The sequence below is a fragment of the Chrysemys picta genome, chromosome 13 (genome assembly GCF_011386835.1).
Source record: "Chrysemys picta bellii isolate R12L10 chromosome 13, ASM1138683v2, whole genome shotgun sequence".
Taxonomy (NCBI): domain Eukaryota; kingdom Metazoa; phylum Chordata; order Testudines; family Emydidae; genus Chrysemys; species Chrysemys picta.
The window spans coordinates 44,768,808-44,787,274 of NC_088803.1; the positions used below are offsets into that span (position 1 = coordinate 44,768,808).

Genomic DNA, 18,467 nt, shown 5'->3' on the forward strand with positions numbered 1-18,467 from the left:
TACAAATATACATTTAAATACAAATATTTGGTTTGCTGTTCTCTAATAAGTATTTTATTTATAAAGTGACAGCTCTTTCCCCATGAACAGCTTAGTTAAAATGTGTCTGGAATAAAGTTTATAAACTTTAATTGAATAGTTAAACTGCCAATCCTGCAAACACTTAGGCACATACTTAACTTTAAGCATGAATAGTCCTTCCATGAGACTATTAAGTTTAAAGTCATTAAAGTTATGCATGGCCCAAATTGTTTGCAGCATCAGGCCTAGAACATTAAAACATGATACTAATGAATAAAATTAAGATAATTTAGTCCTAAATTGGATAAACAATCAGGCTACAATGACTTCAGTGGGCCCGTAGGCTGCAGCAAGCATTATGCACTGGTGTTTGCAGGACAGACCTCTACTATGGTGAGCTTACTGGGGAACGGGATGGCGGAAGAAAAATAAAATAATTTTTCTGAACCTGGCAGGGGAATTTTTAGGAGGTATTAGTTTCGTTGGAACTTGACCGGACAGCAAAGCTCACATACCAAAACTGCGGGTGGATTTACTGAACACAAGTACTTAGGACCTTGGTTTTGCATGTCAGACAAACACGAATGCCCAGTAAAGGGAAAATTCTGCTGTTCTACTTGCTTGCACTGTTTTTGTAGCCAAGCCACTAAATAAGCAAACTTCTGAACGTGAAGAACAAATGGGGAGCGTTAAAAGGGGCGCATAAGAGCGAACGCGCTCGCCTCTCCCCACATCTGGTCTCTGGGACCCGGTGCCTCCCTGGGTGTTTGGTTTGAAGAGGGCGCCTCTAGTCAGCAACTCCTGACGTTTGGGTATCATGTGAATGGTTCAGTTCCCATGGTTCAGTGTGTGAGCTTGCTTGCCCCACCCCATCTCTCTCTCCCTTCTCTATAGATCTCAATAAATATCTCCCTCTCTCGCTAAGAGAAATGCAAGAGAGAGGAGAAAAAATAAATTAGGGGGAAAACCCGCTAGTGGGGGGGCCAGTTTTGCTTGGGGGGGAGACCAAACCGGCTTTTACTTCTCTCTCCCCCCCACCCCTCCCCCTCTCTGCCCCCCACTCCCTCTGTTTGCTGGAGAAGCCAAAGGATTCAGCAGCCTGGAAACCTAATGTGAAAAAGCAGCAGCAGCAGCAAGGGGAAAAAAGGGGGGCCTTGGACTGGAAAAACCACCATTAGGGAGGAAGAAGCAGCGGCCGCAGAAGAGGAAAACCCGCAGAGCCCAGAGAAGAAAAGGGACTTATTATCCAGCAGGGAGCTGGGGGTTGGATTGACCCCTTTGGGTGCTTCAGCCCTTTGGAGAGGGGGGAGAGGCAAGGAAGAGACATTTCTAGATTCTCTCTGATCAGGATTTGGGGAGGTTTCTCCTGCTGGAGCCTGTGCCTTGGATCTAAGGAGGATTATATATTTTTTGTGTGTGGGGGGGTGGACCTGCAACTGGATTCGTGTGTGTGGAGGGGGAAACGGGGGTGATTTTTTTTTTAAATCCGAACTAAGCGGGGATCCAGCCAGGGGTGCGGAGATCCCCTATTTTTTTCCCCTCGGGAAAGGTGCATTGAGGGGATCGGAGTGGTTCTGGAGGGAGGGTAGGGTAGGAGCAGCTGCAGCTGCTGGGGAGGAGGCCCGGCTGAGCAGCAGCAAGTCATCGCCATCGGCCCCCCCTTGGCTGGCTCCGCTCTCTCCATGTCTCTGGGCAGCGGCAGCCACAGCAGCGAGTAAAGGGGGGGGAGGAGGAGGAGGAAGAAGAAGGGAGCCCGGGAGAGTGTCTCCCTCCCTTCCCTCCCTCCCCCCAGCCGCCCCAGCCGCCTCCTGCTCCCTTCCCCTGGTCCCCCCGGCCGCCCCCTCCCCAAGATGGGCTGTTTAGGAACAGCAAGACCGAGGATCAGCGCAACGAGGAGAAGGCGCAGCGAGAAGCCAACAAGAAAATCGAGAAGCAGCTGCAGAAGGACAAGCAGGTCTATAGGCCACGCACCGGCTGCTCTTATTGGGGTAAGGGGGGCCCTGGGGGAGACGCGCCTGGGGGATCAGGGCTGTAGGGCCACGCACTGGCCGCTCTTATTGGGGGGCCTGGGGGAGGCCAGGGGCCTGCTAGGGCCACGCACCGGCTGCTCTTACACGGTGAGGGGGGGCCATGGGGAGACAGGGCCTGGGGGAGCAGATCTGCAGGGCCACGCACCGGCTGTTCTTACAGGGTGATTGGGGGGGGGGGCTGGGGAGACAGGGGGCTGGGGGATCAGGTCTGTAGGGCCACGCACCGGCTGCTCTTACAGGGTGATGGGGGGGCTAGGGAGAAAGGGGCTGGGGGAGCAGATCTGTAGGGCCACGCAGCGGCTGCTCTTACAGGGTGAGGGGGGGGGTCTGGGGGAGACAGGGGGCTGGGGGAGCAGGTCTGTAGGGCCACACACCGGCTGCTCTTACAGGGTGAGGGGGGCTGGGGAGCAGGTCTGTAGGGCCACGCACCGGCTGCTCTTACAGGGTGATGGGGGGGGGGCTAGGGAGAAAGGGGGCCGGGGGAGGGGCAGATCTGTAGGGCCACGCAGCGGCTGCTCTTACAGGGTGATGGGGGGGGGGCTGGGGAGACAGGGGCCTGGGGGAGCAGGTCTGTAGGGCCATGCACCAGCTGCTCTTACAGGGTGATGGGGTGGGGGGGGGGCTGGGGAGACAGGGGCCTGGGGGAGCAGGTCTGTAGGGCCATGCACCAGCTGCTCTTACAGGGTGGGTGGGGGGGGGTTGGGGAGACAGGGGCTTGGGGGAGCAGGTCTGTAGGGCCACGCACCGACTGCTCTTACAGGGTGGGGGGGTGGGGAGACAGGGGCTTTGGGGGAGCAGGTCTGTAGGACTTGGACCATGCACCGGCTGCTCTGGGGGTGGGGGCTGAGGGGACAGGGGCCTTGCCCCGGGGAAGTAGGTGTGTTGAGCCCACCCATTGGCTCTTTCTCCAGAGTTAGGGGAGAGAAGTGGCTGGGAGGAAGGTCTAGGCTACTCTCACTGGGAAGGTGGGGTGGCCTAGCCAGGAGGAGGGGGTGTTGTGGGAAGTAGGTCTCTAGGGCCACACAGTTTCACTGAGTAAAGGGGAAGGCTTGGGGGACCTGGGAGAAACAGGTCTATAGCACCATCCATTGGGGGGAGCCAGTGAGAAGAGTGGGCTGGGTTGTGGGAAAGGGGGAGAAGCAGATAAGGGCTCTTGCGGGTAATGAGGGACTGGAGGAGGCCTTGGGGAAAGATCACAGTACAAGTGGGTCTGTAGGGATGCTCAATGGGCCCTGACGACCTGACCCTGTGTAAAGGGGTGCAGGTGCAGGAAAGCAGTTGGGGGTGAGAGAGGGAGTCTGGAGGAAAGCAGCTATGGGAAGATAAATAGGTCTAGGTAAGGGTGTTGGGGGCTGTGGAAAGATTGGGGCTTTGAGTCTAGAGGGAGATGTGGGCAAAACAGCTGTTCAGAAAGAGCTAGTAAATCTTCAGGGCCTACCCAGGCTCCTCCTAACAGGTAAGGGAGGCACAGGGAGTGGGGTGCTCAACGGTGGGGGAAGCAGTTATTCAGGGGTGAGCATGTCTACAGGGCGACTCACTGATCCCACTTACTGTTGAGGGAAGGAGGAATTAAATGGGCTTCTCGGGGTGTGGGAGGGGAAGGAAGATCTGGAGGAACTCCCCCTTTTTGAAATAGGGGATGGGAACAGGGAAATGCACCTTACAAGCCAGGCTGTGGAGGAGAGAGATGGGGAAATGGATTTTTAAGAAGGGGGATACTGTGTTGGAAAAGAGGATGGGGAAGTGGTTGGGGAAGGGATGCTAATCCTTGAGGGGAACAAGGATAGGGATTGGGTATGTGTGAATATCTGTGGTGGGGAAGCTGTGAAGTGTAATGTCAGGGTTGTGGTGGGAAACAGGCTTTTTTAAAAGGGTCATGGACATGTACTCTCTCCTCTGTCATGTTTGTTACCCCATTATTATTTTTTGTTGTTGTTGCAAATCTAGTTAAATGTTATGTGTTCTGAGGAGCATTTATGACTTGGTCCTATATATATAATATTTTAACATCTAAGACTGCGATTATTTGCATATGTGGTATTTTTGAGCAGATACAATTAGAAATACAGGTTTAGGTTTATAAAGTGGTGAAAGCCCCAAAATTACAATACAAAATATTAACAAAAAAATGTACCCGGGGCAGGCATATTGTTCTGAAATGTTTTTAAAATGAGATGTAAATATGAGATGTTAGCAAATTCAGTCACTGTAGAGTGTATTGCTTGTGAATGTATTAAGGGTTTCTTTTTGTGTGCAGGAGAGGTTGGCCCTTGGTAAAACTGAATCAGTTCTGTTATGAAATGACATCTTAATTTTTTTGGGAGGAGGGGTGCAGACTTGGATATCCTCATGAGTAAAATCTTTAAAGTGCCGATTTAGAAGAAGAAAAGAGGTTTGGCGTAAATGGAGAAATAACCAGAAGAATTATTGTAGCATCCACTATGCTTAAGGGTCTGTCAACATTCCATAGAAGACCCCTCTTTTCAGTACAATTTGGCTTTCAGTCTGGGGGAAATTTCAGCCAGAGATTCAGGAGACTGACTGTTATATAGGATTTTCCTGTGTTTTATCAAATATTTATCAAAAATTATCAATATTTATCAAATTAGTTTGTGTAAGTAAGTGACAAGATTTCAAAAAATAGAAGACATTTGGTTGTGATGTGCTTTTTTTTGTCTTTGGTAACAAAAAAATGGCTCAGATATCTATAAATGAAAACTTGTAGGCTCTTTATAATAGTTATAAGGCCTTTTCATGGGTGTTTTTTTTTTAAATGTGAATGACCCAGATGTTGAGGTTTAAAACAGTAGCTGTCATGTATTTATGTGAAATCCATAACACACATATCTTAATTGTAAAATGCCTGTATCTGTGTATTATTGTCTTATGCTTATCCACTTTTGTAGAGCACTTGAAATCTATAAATGAGAAACTCTAAGTGTAAAACATTATAATAACAGTATGTTGAGAAAATATTAAGAATAATACAGAGTACCTAAATACATTCCATTCCATTTGATGGATTGATAATACTGTTCTTAGGCACCAGTCCAGCAAACCTATATATGGTTACCTTTACTATCATGAGTAGTCTCCCTGAAATCAGTAGGACTACCCATGGTGGTAAAGTTAAGCACATATGTAAGCGTTCACACTACTGAGGCCTTTATGTGTCCCTGTTGCTCCATAATGAGCTACACATTTTAGGAATGGGCTCATTCAGAGCAATATATAAAGCTTCAACTTGGTCCACTGATGTTCTGTCTGGTCCAAAGAAGCCTCTAACTCCATGGAATGTCAATTACTCATTTTATATTCTGTTTTTACTCTTTTTAAAAAAAAAAAAACTAGGAAAGGAAATTAAGAAACTGGAAGTTAAAATCTGTCTGAGGCAATCATTAGGAAATTCAGCATTAGAGTTGAAATTCTGTTATTAATTACTCTGTGTAAGTATTTCAGCAGATGCAACATTCACCGCAATACACAGGTTATTTCCAGTTGTGGAGACGACCCAGTGTCTGCTTTAACTGGGAATGTTCATGGTTTTGATTGGTTTTGCTCCCTGTCTTATCAGACGGCATGGTTGCTTTTTGTTGGTGGGGGGATATGGTGGTTGCCTAGATGTAAAATTAGGGACAGAAAATATTCTTAACTAGTGAAAAGGGGAGAAAAAAGGTGTAAGATTTTGGCATCTGGGCAGCAAAATGTCCAAAGAGGCTTGTTTGGAAGGAGGGCAGAGCTATTAAGGACTTGGGTGGGAAAAAAATCCAGTTTTTATGGTGGAAGGCAGAGGTGAGTGTCTCGTCAGAAAATAAAATTTGAAATATAACTACTAAAATGCAGTTTTGAACGTGAGAATCAAAATGGAGGCTTGTGCTGTCAGTGTGTGCTAGGGAAGGCCTGGCATCCTAGAAACACAAACTGTGCTTCCATGAACCCATCCTGCAAAGGTCTTTGTGCACTTTCTCTTCGTGAGACCCAGGCTTATGGCAGGGGAAAACAAGCAGCCAAAGGATGCTAAAGAGAGCATCTGTGTGTATAATTCGCTAGGCCAAAGGGTTTTACTCTGCAAAAAATGTCTGTCTGCTTTGCACAGAGAGCCACCGATCTGAATGTGGATGGCTCAATTGGATTTTGTGGCTGAAGCCCTTTAGTATGCAGGAGGAGTGGGTACAATGTGCAGACTGGAACGGGAGAAAGGGGGCTTTCTCCATAGCCTAGGTTCAGTGTGTAGGGTGGGGGAAAACCAGAAAGGTACTGCTTATGGGAACCTGACTAAAGTGAGGGGGCTTTCTCTTTAGTTCACGGTGTGTGGGGGGGTGGGAGAAGACAAGAAGGGCTGCTTACAGGATGCAGACTGGAGAGGGCTTTCTCTGCAACCCATAGAGTGTGTGTGTGTGTGTGTGTGGAGAGTGGTTTGGAGCATGTGGAGAGAATAGGGGAGGCTGTTTACAGGATGCAGCCTGGGGTAGGAGGAGGGAGCTTTTCTGCAGATGTGTGGGTGGAGGGGTCAGAGGGACTGCTTTCCTTATTCAGATGACAATGTCCGTATCTTGCATATTGAGTAGTTAAGTTTCAGTGTTTGTATGACAGGAGCTACATTTAAGGCTCAAGGATTTTGAGGATCTAACTGAAAAATGCTTTTGCTTCACATGGATTTCATTGACTCGACCTTTCTCTCCACCAGAAAGTGGTGATCAAATGAGAAGATTCAAACTTGTCAGTTTTTTCCCCCTTCTCTTCCTCTCCCATCCCACCTCCCCGAAATCTTAAAGTTGCCCCTGTCTCTTCCTCCAAACCGCCAGCCTGCTTTTAACATTGACGCTAGAAATAATGGACGGTGAAATCTTCCAAGTTTCAGCTCTGACACATGACTGGAACTGGGCATTTATTTTTAGCCATGTCTGCAGTTTCCTATGGCAGTTACTTTTTTCTTTCACTTTTCACTCTTGTACTGAGTAATCCAAATTTTTTGGATTTTGCTCCTGAAGAGAAGATTCTTATGTGCCCCTGCATCACTCATGCTTCCTTCTGAAACTGATTTACTTTCATTTTCTAGGTGCTGGTGAATCTGGTAAAAGCACAATAGTCAAACAGATGAGGATCTTACATGTGAATGGATTTAATGCTGAGTAAGTGCATTCATCTTTTTCACTCATACCTTAGGATGTGTGTACCATACAATAGTGGTTGCTTTTGTGTTATATCCAGTATATTTCCTTCTTAATGTTATGACTTTGAGAATTTAGCTGTGTATGTTTAGATGGGAATAATCAATGTTGTTATGTGCAGTTTATCTGGAAGAAGTCGGACACTAGTAATAAATAAGTGACATTGCTATACAATGATTTTATCAAGGCTCTGTGTACCAGACTTGATTAAGACTAATATTTTTTTTTCCACTGCAGTTACTTTCATAACATGGCTGACACTGATTTACCTCTACTGTAGCACATTGATTCATGCTGCTGTAAACATTTTCTCTTGTTAAATTCTAAAGTACAAAACAAATGCAGTCTTCTTTATTTTGAACAAGGAGCTTATGTTTCAGTATCTTCATTATATACTCTGGTTTGTGAGTTTTGGGATTCTGGGTTGGATTTTCTTTTCTCTTCCTGTGTGTGTTAAATCATGTTGCTTAAAGCTTTCTGTGTTTACACTTATTCATATCTGTGAAATTATTTGGCAGTATTGATGGGAAAAGTATTAGGCATAAAAAGTCATTCTTATCAATAGTTTAGTTTTTAACTTTACATATAGTTAAAACAACTTTGCAGCTTTATCTCAATGCTATATCAAGTTGTTAATAATAATAAGTCTTCTGTACCATTAACTGGACAAAAACAACAACAACCCAGAACTGAACCTTTTGGTCGAGAGAGGTTTTTGTTTTCTAATTTTTCACTTAATCCTATTGAGGGGAGATAAACAAAAGCCAGCAGGAATCCTTTATGCTTGCAGACAATCTCTGCTTGAGAAAGGTGTGTGCTCTTAGAATTACAACGATTCCAACTTAATTTCTGGGCATTGGAATTTCAAAGCCCAGCATCTTTTTGTTAGATTGCGTTGTATCCTCATTATACTTTTTTCCAAACATAATATATTTTTCAATTGTGTGATATTTTGACTTTCAGACAACGTCATTTAGTGTTTGAATCTTCTGTCTCAGAGGATGAGTTGGTTTTTCAGTAGATAATTCTTCAATAAGAACGTCTGAGCTAAACATCCAGTCAGAGAATCTGGACGATACTTCCTCCTAATCCCCAAACACTAGTTCAGCATAAGGTACACGTTCTCTTGGAAGAAAGTTTAGACTGATTGACAATAAATAACATCCTACACTATGACCTTTTAGCTGCTATTTCTAAAGAATATTTTCTCTTTGCCCAAGACAACATTCTCTGCCTAAGGGCCAAATCCTGCAAAATCTTACTCATGCGAGTAATCTTCATTAATTTAATTTGGCTAGTCGGGGGTGGAGGGTTGTAGGATTTGACCCTGATGTAGGATCAGATGCTGAGAATTGCTAAGCATCTGCAATACTCAGCATTTGTTACTTCCATTGACATTAATGGGTATCTTTCAGAAATTGGCCCATAAAACCGACACAGATTAAATCTACTAAAGATATTAATGGTTGCAAATGAGATGTTGCTAGTGAGTAATGAGTGACACATTGCCTTCATACATTCCCTCTATCACTAATAAGTGTTGGGATGTTTAGTTACATGGAAACGACAGTAGAAAAGCATACAGAATGTGTGAAAAGCATGTCGTGTGGCATCTAAGTTTTTTAATTGCTACTAGAAGAATAAATAAATCATAACTTACCCTTCAAATGTTAGGGGGAAAGAGATATTTAAGCATGGTGAGAACCTTGCAGATTATACACTAGTTCCTTAAACTATTCGTATTTTTCTTAAAGTGAGTTAATTGCTCCCTACACCTACCTTCTTTCTTGCCCATCCCCCTGCAACCTACCCACTTGATTCCTTGCCAGATTTTCAATATATAAGAAGTAGGGATTTAGTTTTCTCGCCTGGTAAATTAAAAATTATTTTTTCTTGTTTATCATACCAATCCCATTAGAAAAAGTCAAGGATAAACTCAGTCAGATATACAACAACAAAATAAATAGATGTGATTAATGACTTGTGGAACTCATTGCCTTGGGATGTAGTGCTGATCAAGAGTATAACTGGGTTCAAAAAAGAACTGGATAAGTTCGTGGATGTCCGGTCCATCAATGGCTATTAGCCAAGATGGTCAGGGATGCAATCCCATGCTTAGTGCAACCCTAAACCTCCGCCAGCTAGGAGTAGAAGATGGGGTGGATCGCTCCAACGGCCCTGTTTTATACGTTCCCCCTGAAGCTCTGGTACTTGCCACCATTGGAGACAGGATATTGGGTTGGATGGACCTTTGGTCTCACCCAGTTTGGCACTTATTCTTATTATAGGTTGTTTGTAAATTCTGTAATACATTGTAAGTGAGGAGTTATTCATTAGTGTAACCATTGGAAGCCCTTCAACTATCTAGTATGGATGTGGTTTTTAATCTTTTCCAGTGATGCAGGTTAACTGTGTGGCTTACAAGAAATCCAGGTTGTTAGTACTGTTGAAAACTTGGATGTCCTTGATTTGGTCACCTCTGTGATCATGTGTTACAAGCAGAAAGAAAGTACATCTTGTCGAAGACACCTCATGTGCTTTCAAAATATATGAAGTAGGTATCTTGGTGGTGCAAGTTTTTTCTTTGTTGGTCAGATATTTTTAATTTCTGCTAATTAAACTTCCAGTGCTAAGTGTGCTAGTTTACTGCAGCAATTTTTGTATTCTGCCTTTATTCTATATTTGTGGTTTTCAACCTGAGGGTCCACAAACGGTCTAACATTTCCAAAGGGGTCTGCACCTCCATTTGCAATGTTTTAGGGGTCCGCAAATGAAAAAAGGTTGAAAACCACTATTGTATATCAAAGGCAATTGTATCTGAGCACTCATCTGAACTTGGCCTTGAGTCCTATGTGATACACTGGTTTCTTTTCAGATTCTAGAAATCTTTTGCCTACTTAACTAGGTGAAATTATATATATAATTTTTCACCAAACTAGAAAATTGTCCTTGTGGAATTCAAATTCTTGATTATTTTAGCTAATTAGTTATTTGAGGAACGGTGAGGGTTTTCCAAGTGATTAAGATGTTTAATTGTTAACTGTATTGAGGTGAATTTTTGAGGGTGATTAAAGTTTTTTAACTGGGTGACTACAGCAAAGACTGCTTCAAAAAATCAAACATAGATCTTATAAATTATGGTTGTGAACAGAAAAAATGTTTTCCTTTTGTGAGGGAGATAAAGCATTGAGGTATGGGTGAACAACTTCTGTGATATTGGGGAAGCAGGACATGGTCTATAATAGAAAGTGCTTCGCATTGGCGTAAGTGCTTGGAATTCTTAACTAATACTTTCTATAAGTCCAGAGCTCATAGAATATCAGGGTTGGAAGGGACCTCAGGAGGTCATCTAGTCCAACCCCCTGCTCAAAGCAGGACCAATCCCCAGACAGATTTTTGCCTCAGATCCCTAAATGGCCCCCTTCAAGGACTGAGCTCACAACCCTGGGTTTAGCAGGCCAATGCTCAAACCACTGAGCTATTTCCCCCCCCCCCCCCCCGCATGGACTGGCATATCTACACAGCAGTTACAGCATGGGCACTGGGAGTACAAGCTTCCCCATGCTGCCTTTCCACTGTGCCTCATCCTTGACTAGGAGAAGCCATCTTTAAAGATAGTTCAGACACCATCCCAACCAAATCCTTTGTGCCTCCACAAGACTGCCAACAATGGGGCCCATTGTGATGTAATAAGGGTTTAAAATTGGCACGTAATAGCAGGAAGCCTGTGACTTCCCTTCCCTCCCTCCTTAATATTTTGAAACTGTATTTTCATAAGAATACTGCAAAGGAGCAGGTCTGTGCTGCTGCATGTTGCATTTTTCCAGCAACTAGTAATAAAGTGAAACTGATATGATCCTTCTCTCTTTGACTTTGCTCCTCCTCTGGAAGTATTATGTGCAGGATTCAATATATCAGCCTCAATGAAACAGGAGGGAGCAAACTGAATGGAGGAGATGACAAGGGCAGACAGAAGGAGGGGTTGATTTAGGGGTTAAAAAATGGTGTTTTGCTGACAGCTTAGGTTGACAGGCTCTGGAGGGGGGGTCACTTCAGAAAGGGAGGAATAAACGGGGAATGGGCAATTTGGAAAATCCTTATTAAAAAGAGGAGAGGTTGAAATAGTTCAACAGAAATGAAAATGCTGGAAATCAGGTGTTGAAAAAAAGACACAGGAAATCAACTGGGAAAAGTGACAAATAAGGGAAAGATGGCTTTCTAATTAGTAGACTTGGGTTGTATTTCTGGCTCAGTTAGCCTTACTGCAAGACCGTGATAGATCAAGTAGCTCCTCTGTGCCTCAGTTTCCCCATAATATATATGGGGATAATTCTTAAATACCTCATGCTTAGTTTACTAATATTTTAAAGCACTTTATGTAAAGCTTGATAAAAATGCAAATTATTTATTAAAAATAATAGGAGAAACTGGCCTAGTGAATGTGGGAAATAGCAGATATGATACATATTTTGATTTTTAGTAGGGCTTTTGACACAGTCTCACATGACAGTATCATAAGCAAACTAGGGAAATGTGGTCTAGATGAAATTTTATGATAAGGTGGAGACACAGCTGATTGGAAAACCATACTCAAGAAGTAGTTATTAGTGGTTCATTGTCAAACTGGGAGAACATATCTAGTGGTGTCCCACTGGGGTCTGCCTTGTCTCTGGTATTGGTACCATTCAACATTTTCATTAAGGACTGAGATAACGGAGTGGAGAGTGTGCTTATAAAATTTGCAGATGATGCCATCTGGAAGAGGTGGCAAGCACTTTGGAGGACAGGATTAGAGGTGTTTGAAAAAGGACAGTGATCAGTTGTTCTCGGTGTCCACTGGAGGTAGGACAAAAGTAATGGGCTTAATCTGCAGCAAGATTGATTTAGGTTAGATATTAGGAAAACTTGCCAACTATTCCAGAGCATAACTGCCCTTATAGGCTTCCAAGGAAGGTGGTGGATTTGCTGTCATTAGAGGTTTTTAAGAACAGGTTAGACAAACACCTGTCAGAGATGGTCTAGGTATACTTGGTCCCGCCTCAGTGCAGGGGGCTGGACTAGCTTACCCTTCAAGGTTCTTTCCAGCAATGCATTTCTATGAATCTGTGATTCTGTGACCAGAATTCAAAATAAAGTTGACAAATTGGAGAATTGGTCTGAAATCAACAAGATGATATTCAGTAAAGACAAGGTACTACGCTTAGGAAGGAAAAATCAAATGCACAAATACAAAAATGGTGAATAGCTGGCTAGGCAATAGTATTGCTGTATAAGAACTGGGGGTTACAGTGGACTAGAAATTGAATATGAGTCAACAATGTGATGCACTTGCAAAAAAGGCTAATATTCTGGGGTGTATTAACAGGAGTGTCGTACATAAGACACAGGATGTAATTGGTCCTCTCTACTCCACACTAATGAGCCCTCAGCTGGAGCACTATGTCCAGTTCTTAGGCACCACACCTTAAGGAAGATGTGGACAGAATTCAGAGGAGAGCTACAAAAATGATAAAAGTTTAGAAAACATGACCTATGATGAAAGGTTAAAAAAAACTGGGCATGTTTTGTCTTGCTAAAAGAAGACTGAAGGGGAACCTGATAAGTCTTCAATTATGTTAAGGGCTGTTATAATGAGTGTGGTGATCGACTGTTCTCCCTTTCCACTGAAGGTAGGAGTAATGGGCTTAATCTACAGCAAGGGAGATTAAGGTGAGATTCAGAAAAAATTTCCAACTATAAAGGTAGATAAACGCAGGAATAGGTTTCCAAGGGAGGTTGTGGGTTCCCGGTTGTTGAAGGTTTTTAAGAACAGGTCAGACAAACACCTGTCATGGATAGTCTGGGTGTACCTGGTCCTTCCTCGGCATGGGGGGACAGACTAGATGACCTCTTGAGGTCCCTCCCAGCACTACATTTCTATGATTCTGTGAAACAGAATTGAATAGCTTAGTTTTCAAGGCTGTCGGACAGATTATGTACAAGTTCCTCGCTGCAATTTTTTTCAAAATTAAATCTGGATTATAAACCTATCCAATCCCCTAAAGTTTTGGAACTTTCTCTTTTTGTCCTCTTCCCCACACCCAATTTTAAAATAGTTTGAGGGAATGTGGAGATATTGTCTGACATACAATTTAATCCCTGTTTGTACACTGGTCCACTAGACCGCAATCATTTCACATAAGCCAGTGAATGACAGAGTGAAAACTATGTAGTCACTGTCAACCCAGACTGGATTCAAACAAGTGATCTTACAAGTAAATTGGTCCACAATACCGATTCCTCTCAACCACCCAGCTCCCTAGCATATGCAGTCTTTAACTAATTCTCCAAACCTATCCTTTGAAATGCATTTTTGAACAGTTGATATATAAGAATTATTGGGATTTTGTTTTCTAAATATTGGTCTTGGTTTATTTTGCGATTTAAAAATAATAAACCAAGACAAAGGGAAAGAATATAACAATTATAACTAAGTTATTTAGAAGGAGGAGGGAAATCTTCCTTACAGATAGGATATTACACATACAAACATTGTTCCTGTGTCTTCACTATTTGTTTCAGACTGTGTACAAGAATGATTTTTTCAGAATGGTCTTGTCAGTGCATTGCCAGGAAACATAAAGTGACTTTAGCAGATTCCTTCCTACTAACAACAGAAACAAGTTTTTTCTGGTGGCCAAGAAAGACTCACAAATTGTTCATTTTTTGAGCCATTTAGGGGAAATAGCCTGCAAACTCTGTGTTTGTGTTTGAGACTGTGGGGTTTTCTTGAAGAATCTTCAAAACTCTCTTTCCAGCTGAACAATTAGTCATGGATTTTGATTGGGGGGGGTTATGTTGTGGATGTGAGATAAGGGGTGAATCAATAGGGGAGGAAGAATTTATTTCAGTTTATTGTATTATAAATCTTTTCTTAAAAATAAACATGGTTGTCTTTCGATAAGGCTACTTGTATAATAATAAACTGGAAGTGTATCAGTTGAGTAGATATTGTGATTAAAACTTGGTCCTGCATGTGTCTTGCGATGGACGCAACACTGTTTATAAAAGCTAAACATTGCCGTCTCCAATATTTTTCAGTCTGATGGAAGACCATTTATATTTTATATAAAATAAAAAACTCAGTTGTTAGGAACCTGAATGTTGTGTTAAGGTGAACTTTTATGGAAAACATTTTAATTTCTAGAAGGGGTGAAAAAAATCATCCTTTTAAAGAGACAGCACAACTCAGTCTTGTCTCTTTGGCTTTGTCTACCTTGGCAAGTTTCCGTGCAGTAAAGCAGCTTTCTGCGGTATAACTCCCAAAGTGTACACACAGCCAAGCCACTTAGTGCGCAAAACCACCCTGATGAAAGGCGTACAGCTTTCTGCATTGGGGCTACAGCGCCGCGGTGCCAGTGTAGACATACTGGTCAATTGCAGCACTGCAGTTGGTCTCCGGGAGGTGTCCCACAATGCCTGTTCTCGCCTCTCTGGTCATTGGTTTGAACTCTACTGCCGTGCCCTCAGGTGACCAACCACCAGCCCCACCCCTTAAATTCCTTGGGAATTTTGAAAGTCAGTCACACATGCAGTGGTCACAGCGCATCTTTCCAGGTGACCATGCCTGCTCCACGCATCAGGCAATCCCCTGCTTGGAGCAATGCCGAGCTGCTTGACTTCATCAGCATTGGGGGGGAAGAGACTGTCCAGTCCCAGCTGTGCTCCAGCCCTAGGAATTATGATAGCCTTGGACAGATTTCCATGATGCATGACAGAAAGGGGCCATGACCGGGACACACTGCAGTGCAGGGTCAAAGTGAAGTAGCTGCGGAATGCCTACCACAAGGTGCGGGAGGCAAACCACCACTCCAGTGCTGCGCCCACAAGCTGCCCATTCTACAAAGAGCTGGACGCAATATTTGGTGGCAACCTCATCTCCACTGCGAAGGCCACTGTGGATACTTCGGTGGCTCGCTTGCCACTTGAGAGTGGACCAAGCCATGAGGAGGAAATCTTGGACAAGGATGTGGAGGGAGAGGGAGACCCAGAGGCAGAGGACGACTCGGAGCTCAGAGATGCATGCAGCCAGGAGCTCTTCTCTACCCTGGAGGAGGCTAGCCACTCACAGCTGTTGGAGCTTGGCGAAGCACAAACAGGAAAGGAGGCCCCTGGTAAGTGGCTTTGATTTTTGGGAATCACTGAAGCGAGTTGTTGGGGGCAGGAGGATTACAGAAAGCAGGCTTGTGTCTGTATGATGCGTGTACCACCACATGCCTAGTCTGAGCAACGGAACAGGGTGTTGATTGACTTCCGCACTTCACGGGAATCTGCCTCAGAGATCTCCACAAAACTCTCATAGCGATACTGGGCAATCTGCTGCCACAGGTTCTTTGGCAGAGCTGCTTTGTTACTAAGGGTAACTTTCCTGCGCCACTCTGCCGTCACTGGTGGTGCTGGCGGCGGGGGAGGGAACCATTGCCGCTCACAGGTGAGCTGCATAAGGGCCAGGGTGGAAGCCGCAGTCTTGGAAAAGACCCTCCCTTGATTTCCTGCTCACCTCAGCAGCGAGATATCTTCAATAATGATCATAGCCTGTGGAAAATGTGGGGACAGTAATGATTATAAAGCCCCCCCACCCACAGTACTAGCTCTTCCCAAGAGCCACATGCCCAGTGTACAGTACGGTCCTGGAACACTGAGTTCTCCTGCCTCTGCGGTTACTCACCTGGGCCAGTTGGTGACAGGCATGTGAATAGTGGCTGTGTTTTAAATCACTGAGTCAGTGGTCTGTGTGTTGCAAACAATACTGCTTATGTAAAATGTTACATTTTTGGCTTCACAGATATGACCTTGGGAGCCCAGCCTCCCTCTTTGTTATCGCCAGCTGAACGGCTGCGCGGAATTAGAAAGCGGCCATGAAGAACTAAAGAGGACTTTCTGCACTCTGCGGCCGAAAAACAAGAATTGAAGGACTGGCGGGACAGCGAGAAGAGGGACCGAAAGGAGAACGCGACATGCCAGAATGAAGCCACAGAGCGGTTTTTAAAAGTTATGGAGCGCCAAGCGGACACACTCTAGGCATTAAGGCATTACTAGCACTACAAATTTGAGCAGCTCCGTCCTCGCTCTCTCCTGCAGCTGCTGTCACAAAACTCTTTCTCATGTGCCCCAGACGCCACCAACCCACTGCGCTCAACACCCATTCCTCTGCAGTTTAGCCCTGCTGAAGTACAGTACCCGTTGCACTGTACTCCAAAGGATAAGGTTGCATATGATACCTGGACATACATAAATCTTTAACCGTCCTGGGACCCCATCTCCTCCTGGGACCTTCTTTTCCCCCATCTCACGCAGTGCTGATGTGTTTTGTTTTGTTTTTGTTTCTCTCTCCTCCGGTGGTTGTTTTTTAATAAAAGAATTGTTTTGTTTTGCAAGCAATCTTTATTCTATTAATTGAAAGCAAACAAAGCCCTGCAAAGCAACAGACAATTTTCTTAAACCTTAATTGTGATCGGTGCAGACAGTGCACTATCACCTCCTAGAATTACAAGCACTGCACTCCCACGCATAGCAACAAATATTAGTGGATTTCAGCTTCAAATTGCTGCCTCAATGCATCTCTGATCCTTATGGCCCCGTGCTGTGCCCCTCTAATAGCCCTGGTCTCTGGATGTTCAAATTCAGTCTCCAGGCACTGAGCCTCAGTAGTCCAGCCCTGAGTGAAGCTTTCACCCTCCCTTCATAAATATTACGTAGCATACAGCACGCGGCCATAAGCATAGGAATATTGTCATCGGCCATGGCCCGCCTCCCAGATAGGCAGCACCAGCGAGCCTTTAAACGGCCAAAGGCACATTCAACAGTCATTCTGCACTTGCTCAGCCTGTTGAACCGCTCTTTGCTGCTGTCAAGGTGGTCCGTGTATGGCATCATAAGCCATGGCATTAACTTCCCCCTACATTGATCTTCTAGTCTGGGAAGAAAGTCCCTGCTTGCAGCTTCCAGAGCAGGCCAGTGTTTCAAAACGTGTGTGCATCATGCACCTTTCTGGAGCAGCCTGCGCTAATGTCCGTGAAATGCCCACAGTGATCCACAAGCGCCTAGAGAACCATAGAGAAATACCCTGTCGGATTAATGTACTCAGTGGCTAGGTGGTCTGGTGCCAGAATTGGAATATGCGTGCCATCTATCGCCCCTCTGCAGTTAGGGGATCCCATTTGTGCAAAGCCATCCACAATGTCACGCATGTTGCCCAGAGTCATGGTCTTTCGGAGCAGGATGTGATTAATGGCCCTGCATGCTTTTGTCAACATGCGTCCAACGGTCGACTTTCCCATGCCGAACTGGTTAGCGACCAATCGGTAGCAGTCTGGAGTAGCCAGCTTCCACGGTGGAATCGCCATGTGCTTCTCCAACAACAAGGCAGCTCTCATTCTCATGTCCTTGTGCCGCAGGACTGGGGCGAGCTCATCACACAGTCCCACGAATGTGGCTGCAGAACTTTCGGATGAGGAAAGCCACTGCTTGTCATCCCAGACGTGCGTGACGATGTGATCCCACCACTCAGTGCTTGTTTCCCAAGCCCAAAAGCAGCCACTGTGGTCAGCACCTCCGTGAACGCCACAGGCATGTCATAACTCCTATGTGTGGTGAAATCAATGTCGAACTCCTCTTGCCTTTGTAGTTTAAGGAATAACTCCACTGCCACTTGTGACGAGAGCGAGCAGCATATTGGTCAACAGTGCGGGATCCATTCCTGCAGACTGAAGAGGCAGAACGCACAGTACACAAATCATTGAAAGAGGGTGCCAAATGCGGACAGAAGCATGTGGGTTGCTGGGATGCAAAGCAATGCATCACTGGGCATTCGGACAGGACCCAGGATGCCCGGCGACCCCCTCCGCCTTCTGACAACTCTTAACAGCAGAAGAGAAAGAGGTGCTCTGTGGGAAGCTGCCCAGAGTGCACCGCTCCGAATACCACTGCAAGTGCCACAAGTATGAACACGCTATTGCGCAGGCAGCTGCCAGTGTCAACACACAACAGCAGTTTCCCTTCAGCGCTCTCTGAGCGGTGCTGTAACTGCCGGCGATGTAACTCTGCCAGTGTAGACGTACCCTTCATCTTTCTTGGTGGAGATCTTGAAGTACATTACATTTAGCCTTTGAGTCGCAATCGGAGTTGGGAAGTTGTTCATGTCATTGACTTTAGGCTTTGATGTCCAAATCAACTGTCTCTCTTTCATATTCTTAGAAAGTTAGCA

General features: G+C 44.8%; 1 protein-coding gene across 9 annotated transcripts in view; it reads left to right on the forward strand.

Moving 5' to 3' along the window:
- Positions 1-18,467, forward strand: part of GNAS (GNAS complex locus) — a 246,184-nt gene that overhangs the window by 97,845 nt on the left and 129,872 nt on the right. For 2 of the 9 annotated variants that reach the window (XM_065566101.1, XM_065566095.1), the window contains exons 1-2: positions 2,113-2,138; positions 7,111-7,183. The exons of 1 other annotated variant lie outside the window; for it this stretch is intronic. Coding sequence is in view for 6 of the 8 variants with exons in the window: in XM_065566095.1 (XP_065422167.1) it covers positions 7,149-7,183 (35 nt within the window). In the remaining 2 variants the exon portion in view is untranslated. Of the gene's footprint in view, positions 1-394; positions 415-1,623; positions 2,010-2,112; positions 2,139-3,006; positions 3,508-7,110; positions 7,184-18,467 lie in introns of those variants that run through there. 6 more of the 9 variants (XM_042858388.2, XM_042858387.2, XM_065566096.1 and 3 more) reach the window with 5 other exon arrangements.